General features: G+C 40.8%; 1 protein-coding gene across 1 annotated transcript; it reads right to left on the reverse strand.

Moving 5' to 3' along the window:
- Positions 1-1,986: 1,986 nt before the first annotated feature.
- On the reverse strand, positions 1,987-6,051 carry LOC311040554 (uncharacterized protein; the record flags this gene model as incomplete). Its single annotated transcript, XM_084050885.1, has 4 exons — positions 1,987-3,115; positions 3,994-4,178; positions 4,963-5,097; positions 5,899-6,051. The coding sequence occupies 4 exons, from the start codon at positions 6,049-6,051 to the stop codon at positions 1,987-1,989; spliced, it is 1,602 nt and encodes a 533-aa protein (XP_083907011.1).
- Between the last annotated feature and the right edge of the window lie 3,066 nt (positions 6,052-9,117).

Here is a 9,117-nt window from a genome sequence, read left to right on the forward strand (position 1 = left end):
CAATAATAGATAACAGTCAGGGACATTCCTTAGTATATTCCGTCCTAGTTTCACTGCTGTCATGATAATTGACTGACCAGAGTTTACTGATGGAAGGAAACACACCGGCTACCAATGTGGAAGCTGTACAGATAAGTACACAAGACCCATTCCAATGCAAAGTTCAAGTTCAAGTAGTAGCCATATAAATACAGATGAACGATAAGGTTTTTATTTAAAAAACGGCTCGATTGAATTTTGAAATATTTATACACACTTGAGCAAACACCCAATATCAAACTCCACATCATTGCAGGAGGGGCTACACACATGTCCCTGCATTACTGACGTTGTTCTTCTAATAAATGTGTATGTCTCATGTTTGATGTTTCTTGAATAACACAATACTGGACCCTGACTGACTTGCAGTACCACATGTCCAATCAAAATGCTGCAAATCTGTGGTAGGGCTGATGTAAGCAATTATTTAGGAACAAAAACCTTTCTGAATAATCTATAACGTAATTATAAAACATGTGTCATATACGCTATATTTCTTATTTGACAATGTAACAGCTGCATTAAGATCAGATTGATCTGTTTGGTTCAGAAAGGTGTGACAGATCATGTTGTGACTTGTGACTGATCATATTTGGATAGACCATCATCAACGAAACATTCTGAATCTGATCCCTCGAGTTTAATAACTACTTAAAGAGTTATATAGCTTGTAAGATGTTACATTGTATGATTGTACAGTATGACCTGTTTAAACATTCATCAGTATCACAGTCTAAAAACAGCAGCATGATATCAAGCCAGTCTAACCTTTAGACACAATAGGTATATGACAGAGATTATAGTAATAATTAGTCCATTAGTTATCTTCAGTGAACCGCAGAGGAGTCCCAGCACCTGTTAAAACAAGTTAACTGGTTTATGTAGGACATTTAATGTGTTTTAACCTCATAGTTTAAGTGTGTAGTTATAGGAATTGTGACAGTGAATAAGAGAGAGAGAGAGAGAGAGAGAGAGAGAGAGAGAGAGAGAGAGAGAGAGAGAGAGAGAGAGGGGGGGGGGGGGGGGGGGGGGGGGGGGGAGAGAATATTAGAAGAGAGACACATGTTATGAACTGGTAAGCCAACATCTTGACACTTCATTTCCTTGAAAGTGGATCTTTTCTGATTCCTGGACTGCAATTCTTTGTACTCTGGACCTTTTCAGAAAGACATTTCACACCATCATCTTGTCCAACATGCTGAAAGGCTGGAATATAACACACATTAACCCCATCCTGGCCTTTCTCCACCGGAGTGGATTTTAATATTTAATGATAATGCTCAAAGCCTTACATGGCTTGGTATCCACTTACATCTTTGTGAGCTAGAATGCTGCATGCCTTCCATCCTAAGGCAGCAGGGGTCTCCTGTCTGTTCCTAAGTCCAGGTTCCTAAGCAAAGGCGACCAGGCTTTTGCTAATAGGGCTCATCAGCCACTTGTGAAGTGTGCACTTGCTCTCCAGAATGATCATAATAATAAGACAATCTCTCACTTGAATGCACAAAGAAGTATGACTCATTAGAATGGAATTTGACAAGTGGCATCATACTCTCAGTGGTGATGTCTTTATTTCCACCATTTAAATGTTACAGTTAAGATGTTTTATGCATCAGTTTGAAGTAGCTTTATTCCAATAGGTGGACTCAGTCAGTGAACATTATTGCCACGAGAAACCTGAGCAATACTTAACCTTAACCTAAATATGTAATAAAATAATCTCACCTTCTCCAAAATGTGTAAATTGTCTTTGTTTGATAATCAATAACATTATACAGTAGATCACAGATCAATGCTGAGCCCAAACACCAGCACAGTTTATCTCTGTCCTCCATCCTTCTCTTGGACTAGGAGTATCTATCTATATAGTATATTTGACCAGGAGTATCTATAGCTTGACTCAAGTACTGGGGTTGAGTTCTTGTCCAGCACTCTACTGGAGTTTAAACCTTATTGTCCACAGCATAGACACATCCCTCTGAGAGTTTGTCTGAATGACCTCATCCTGTACGCGTACAGGAGTGGGTTAAGGGCTGAGTTGGCATGGGACAGTAAAATTGCCATCATGGTGAGTGGCATGGGTACGGGGCAGTGAGGGCAGAGGAACAAAACACAGTTGATGATATGTATTGGCATCCAGCACAACATGAAGAGAAACAGGACCAGGAACAGAGACGTGGCCTTGCGGAACTCCTTACAGGTATGCATGGCGGGTTTGTCCTCAATAGCTGGCCTGTGGCAGGTATCCACAGAGACAGCGGTAGAACCAGAGCTACTAGAACCAGCTGACCCTGTTGGAAATCCTGGTTTTGACCAAAAAACTGCGTTCCTCGCCCTTTCAATTAAAGGCCTAATGTTAGCCCAAGCCCTATTTGAACTCTCTAAAGCAAGTCCAGTTCCATGTGAACAACCAAGTTCAGTCTCTAATCTAGTCCCTGACCCTACCTCAGCCCTTACCCCAGCTCTATTGAAAACTCTTTCACTGACCTCTAACCCAGTACCGTCTCCATTTGAAACCCCGGCACCCATCCCCTCTAGAGTACCCATCCCATCTACATCTCCAAATCTAGCTTCAGTTTTGGTCTTGGTCACATGTCTTATTCCAGTCCCATCTTCCACATCTACTCTAGGTTCATCTCCTTCTTCTACACCAGCTCCGGCTTCCGCTCCAGTCCATACTTTAGACCACGCTTCAACTCCAAAAGCATCATTGTTACCCCTAGAAGTAGTCAAGGACTCAAACCTGTATTCAGGCCTAGATCTCTCCCCTGTTTCTGCACCACTTTCATTCACTGTCCCCGCATCAATTGCAACTTCTATGCTCCCCCCAGTGAGTTCTACGCCCCTGGATTCCTCGGTCTTGTTTCCTGTCCCCGCTTTGCCGACAGCTCCAGCATTCCTCTGCCCAGTTTCCACTGCAGGTCCTCTGGCCGCAGTAATACGCCTCAGCTGGCGTCGAATTGTGAGGAAGATGTGGCCGTACATGATGAACATGACGACAAGGGGAACGAGAAGGCAACCGAAGAAGTTGAAGTAGACCATGAACTCCATGTCCACCATGCACGTGAAGATGCAGTAACTGGGAACAACAGGATATAGAGGTGCTAATGTTAATGTTATTTAACCACATGAACCCTATAGCCTATGTCATGGGAGGTGATCATTTGGCAAAAATAGGCGAACATTCTGCAAATATAGCAGATCTACAGGCTCACAACACAATGCACGCCCTCGTAGACATGGTATTACTATTTTGCTATTTGATGTAGAAGAAGATAGGGTTTAAGTGGTTAAGAGTGGCTTTAACTAGTTTTCCAGTGCGATCCAACATTCATGCCTACCTCAAAGTTAGGAATTTACAGTTCTATTTCTGTAAAGTGGTGTTTTGACATGACATTCATATGTCATGGCCACAATCATTTTAATTTGACTGTTTATTTGTCTTCTTGTACTGTACTGTGTCTGTCATCATGTTACTCACTAAGTTGTAATGTATTATTGCAATGATGTAACGTATTTAACCCATTGAGACCTGAAGCCGATTCTACAGTACATGTCTCCTAAATCCCAACAGTTTTCTGAAAAACGTATGTTTCTATATCAGTGGCGCTCAATCTTTTTCATGCCAAGGACCCCCAAAATGATATGTATTTGGTCACAGACCCCCATCAAAATATTTTGTTCCAGGGACCCCCAGAAACAAAGATTTGAGTTAAAAATGTTCGCTTTAAAATAAATATATTCAAAGATTTGCACACATTTTCACAATTTTTCAAAAATAGCAGATCTACAAGCTTGTAGCGCGGCACTCGGTGCCGCGCTATGAGCTTGTAGATCTGCTATTTTTGAATAGCCCAAAGTGTAAAATAATGCTTTTTTAGCTCGAATCTAAAAATGACACAGTTCCAGGTCTTAATGGGTTAACAACATGTGAATGCACAGCTAATGAATCCTCACTCGGCGTCTTGGGCGTGTTTGTGCCAGCCCATGAGGGGCACAGAGCCAGAGATCATAGCCAGGCTCCAGGTGAAGAGCAGGGCCAGCCGTGCGTTCCTGGGGCTCATGATGCGCTGGTACTGGAAGGGCAGCAGGATGGCTACGTAGCGCTCTGCTGCTACGGCTAACAGGCTCAGGATGGAGCTCTGGGTTAGGAAAGACAGAAACAAAAAAAAAAGGAAATGTATTGTCAAGAGACAGTCAAGAGACAATAAACAAACAGTTATCTTGTAAATTGTATAGCCCTTCCAGTTCCAGCACACTTACGTGGTTCTCAACCTTGGGGTCTTTTTTTTTACAAAATATTTTTTTAATGTTATCATTAATTCATGTTTTATCAGTTAATTTACTCAATTTACCCACTTTTTGCAAAAATGTTTTGATAATAAACAATTATCAAATAACCTATTATAAATAAATAACCTTCGCGCACGCGAACGGGACCGCGCGCGTGCACGCGGGGGGTCGCGGGAAATAATATCATTATTTTGGGGGTCGCGGCCTGAAAAGGTTGAGAACCCCTAAGATCAGCACAGTACGTCTGTCCCTCCCTTTTCTATATGTCCCGGATGTCTCTTGGCCAACGCTCCAAGCGTCCTAGATCAAATTCGTAAATAAACAAAAACTAAAGAAAAACTTGACTACTTATCATTTGGGTTCCTGCCACTTACTCGCACTTAGTTACATTAAGCAGCATTTGCATTTGCTAAATGCCTACATTGTCAAATCTAAACAAACAGACTCAAACAGACCGATTGCAACACCCCTGCGACACATTGCTGCGGGCAGGGTAGTAATGACTTGGAGTCGAGTCAATTAATCTAGTGACGCAATAAAGCGGAAGCGAGAGTGCAATAACACCAAGCAAAATCACATCCTTGCCTTTGTGAGTAAGATAAATAGTTGTTCAAAACAGTCATCACTTCCTACCTGTGTCAACACCATTAGAACGCTGAGCAGTAGAAGACACAAGGGCAGGTCATGACGGGGGAGGCCAAGGTCTGTCAGCACGGCACAGGGGATAGCCAGCAAGCCCACCAGGATGTCTGCTACAGACAGTGATACCTTGACAGCATACACACACACACACACAGACGCATGCAAGCACGCACACACAGAAAGAAAAAGAAAAATTACCAATAGCAAAAAAACATTTAGGTACGAATTTGTAATATGCCATACAGCACTGAACATTCTAATGAAAAAAATGACGTTTTCTGCCAAGTGGTATAATTAGAGCAGACCACACATAAATAGCCACAGTTTGTGTCACACATGCGTGAATTGAATATTCCAGTTCACAAGGAAAGGGTAAATAATTTTAAAGCATTCACTTCTGGTGGCAAAGCAAATGCACATCTTATGCTTTGAGTTCATTGATAGTAAATCTTTACAGGACCTCAATCAAGCAAAGACATGTGTGTGGTAACTTGACCATATTGGCTCTCACTGTCTGTACTAGTACAGTACAGTTGTTGAGCCAACCCTATCCCTATTCTGAGGGGAACATTAGCCGAAAATAGCAGATCTACAAGCTCACAACGCCTCGCGCTGCGAGGCGTTGTGAGCTTGTAGATCGGCTATTTTCGGCCAAGAGGTTTCGTGCAGGGGAAAAAAAGAGCAGAAAAAGTACACGTTTTCTATAAGTATTGAGGGTTTAAGTGCATGGTTAACTGTCTGAAAATACATATTATTAAGATGAATTCAACACAACAAAAAAGTTGAATCTGCAACACAATTTTATACAATATGTAGTGGTGGTGCCTGCTTCATCTGTCTCTCACCTAAGGGGTCCTTGGACTGAAAAACGTTGAAGACCCCTGACCTATATGAGGAATAGATTATTTGTCAAATCATGGCTCTTACCAGGAAATAATTGGCAACCGTACGAAGTTTGTGGTTCTGCCTCACGGCCAGACAAACCAGGAAGTTCCCTATAATAGCCAGCAGGGCGATGATGATCTCAGCTGCAATATATGGGCCTTTGAAGTCTGGCTCGGAAGCGTAACCTCTCGGCATGGTTGACAAACAGCCGGGAGTTGCATTCATAATGAGATAGAGGCAGATATCCTGCAGTCATGAAGGACCTAGAAGAGTCATGGAGTTTGAAAAATAAGTTGTCCACGTTTGGGAAGGTTAGGGAAACAACCACAACAAGCTTCAGAAAAGCCATTAAAAAAGGGGTTCATAATCAGTTCAGACTTGGTGTAAAGTAACTAAGTACATGTACTCAAATACTGTACTTAAGTACAATTTTGAGGTATTTGTTTTACTTAGATCAGTAGTTACAATTTTCAATACTTTTACTACATCTCAGGGGAAAATTGTGTACTTTTACTCCACTACAATTATATGAAAACTTTAGTTACTAGTTACTGTAATTTTGTAATTCACTTACCACTTCAGCCCTATATATATTTCGGCCATTTGAAAATAGCAGATCTACAAGCTCACAATGCGTCGCAGATGCAACGCATTGTGAGCTTCTAGATTGGCTATTTTCAAAAGATTTTTAATACAAGTTGAACTTGTGAAATTGGACATTCTGCACAATGATTACTTTTACTTTTGGTACGTTAAGTATGTTTTGATGCCGATACTTCTGTACTTTTACTCAAGTACATTTTGAATAAGGGACTTCTACTTGTAACAGAGTATATCTACATTGCACTATTGATACTTTTACTTAAGTAAAACATGTGAGTAGTTCTTCCATCACTGTTTTTTAACTTGCCTTTAGCTCTTTTACTCATTAGAGATGCTTTGGCAATATTGATGATCAAACATGCATTTCCTCTAATACATAATGAACTGAACTGAAAGAGAGAGAGCAAATGGATGCAATTCCATTCAGCAACCATGCCAATGAAGCATATTGAACCCACTTGAACTGATAGAGATATGGATTGAGAGACAAATTGGACTAGTGGTCATAATGAAGCCACTGACGTAGCCTTTGTGCACGCCAACTGACCAGTGAAATTGTTCCCAATGATAAGGCACAAAAACAACATCTCACACACCCATGGACAAAAACAGAAGTGTGCAGGGGGAGGGGGTTGCAGTACACTATTTACCCGCACTGATAGGGATGCAAACGTGTGACTGGTTGCTGCGCACAAAATGAAAATATAGGCCGCAAACATGTGAAGCAAAGAGACATAAATGAGTCAAATCAATTCTCGCTGGATGAGCATACAGTACATTTGAAATACAACTAAACCAGATGCATTTGTATTTCTGCAAAGGTCCTCAACTGTCATCAGACACCAAAACAGAATTACTCACAACAAGTATATAAAATAAAGGCAAATAAGATAACTTGTTGAATGATGAAGAGATTAATCTCTCTGTTGATTCCATGTCATTATGTTCTATTTGTTGACAATACGCTGACTGCTGTTATACTGTAGGTCTCACCGCTGACAAGACAAATTCCTGTGCATGCACTTGGTTGGCAACATCATCTGTAACTTTCATCCTGCTGGATACTCACCTGACCTCTGCTTTTATTGTCCAGACATCAAGTAGACGGAGTAGTGCAGCTTCTCTGGGGCAAAAGGGGGAGAAATTGGTTAAAGTATCGGAGAGCCACTAGAGCACACAGATCTATCATGAAGACTGAGAAGAAATGAGCAGAGGGACTGCAAGTCACGTCCTCCCCCAGCGCCACCCTGCTCTCTTTCTATTTTTTCCCTGACCAGTCTACCTTCTTTCTTTTGTATCCAGCATTATCCAGTGGTGGAAGAAGTACACACATGTTCTTTTACCTAAGTAAAAGTATTCGATACTATCATGTAGAAATACTCTGTTACTGGTATGCTAACAATAGTATAATATTTGTCTCTGAGGTGTAGTGTAGTAGATGTAAAAGTATTTAAACAATTTAAATACACCAGTAAAGAAAAAAATACCCCAAAATGGTACTTGGTATTGTACTTCAGTATATGTACTTAGTTATTTTACACCACTGTCTGTAGCCCATTCTATTATCAACCATATGTGGCCTGTGATGCTGTTTTATGCCTTTTTCTTTGGTTTTACACACTTGACTGATACAATCACATGCCTTATAATTGTACTTTTCATAACACTGCCTTGTTATTTTGTCTGTCTCATTCTATTGTTATTCTGTCTGCTTTTTGTTGTGTATATTTCCTTTTAGAACGTTATTGTGAACTTAGTAGCCTACTTTGGAACCTGTGGCACTGCATGAGATAAAGTGTTGATATTAAAATATTTTATTGACACTGAGCCTAGGTCAAACTAATTAAAAGCAGTGGTTACCATAATGTTTTGGATTTTGGAACGCTAACATTTCAAATGTACAGTAGTCTGCTTTGTGTGTTGGTACAGTTAATGGATACTGAGGCTCTGAATCCTATACTATACTTTACTTGCAAAATGTTCTTTTTAATACTGTATATAAATAGTGAACAAGGAATTGAAGAATATTCTATGGCTGTTGTATGTGTTATAGAATAGCAGATCCGTAAGCTTGTGATCTTTTAGATCGACTATTCTATGGCTGTTGTATGTTATAGAATAGCAGATCTGTAAGCTTGTGATCTTTTAGATCGACTATTTCCGGCAAAAATATCTGTACTGGAGAAGTACACACGCACGCACGCACGCACGCACGCACACACACACACACACACACACACACACACACACACACACACACACACACACACACACACACACACACACACACACACACACACACACACACACACACACACACACAGCAAATCAAGTCACTGGTCAGCCACACCAGTGATTGTAATTGGGAATCACTGACTAACAGCCACACCCTAGTACAAAACGGTGTCAGTCTGCAGTAGTGAGTGAGGTGCACATCACTCTGAAGCTGCTGCAGGTCTGTACCATATTCTAAATCCCAACAACTTCATCATTGACCAAATGACTAAATCCAACTATAATATGGCTTTTAGATGTCCACTACCCACACCTGTTTGAACTGGCTGGCTGTGTGAAAATGACTGAGATTGGATTGGTGAGTGACCATGAGGTTCAAATGTTTGTTGTTGTTTGAAATGTTTGTTCTGAATTGATTGTTAT

Source organism: Gymnoscopelus microlampas (genome assembly GCF_963454915.1).
Source record: "Gymnoscopelus microlampas genome assembly, chromosome: 24".
Classification (NCBI taxonomy): domain Eukaryota; kingdom Metazoa; phylum Chordata; class Actinopteri; order Myctophiformes; family Myctophidae; genus Gymnoscopelus; species Gymnoscopelus microlampas.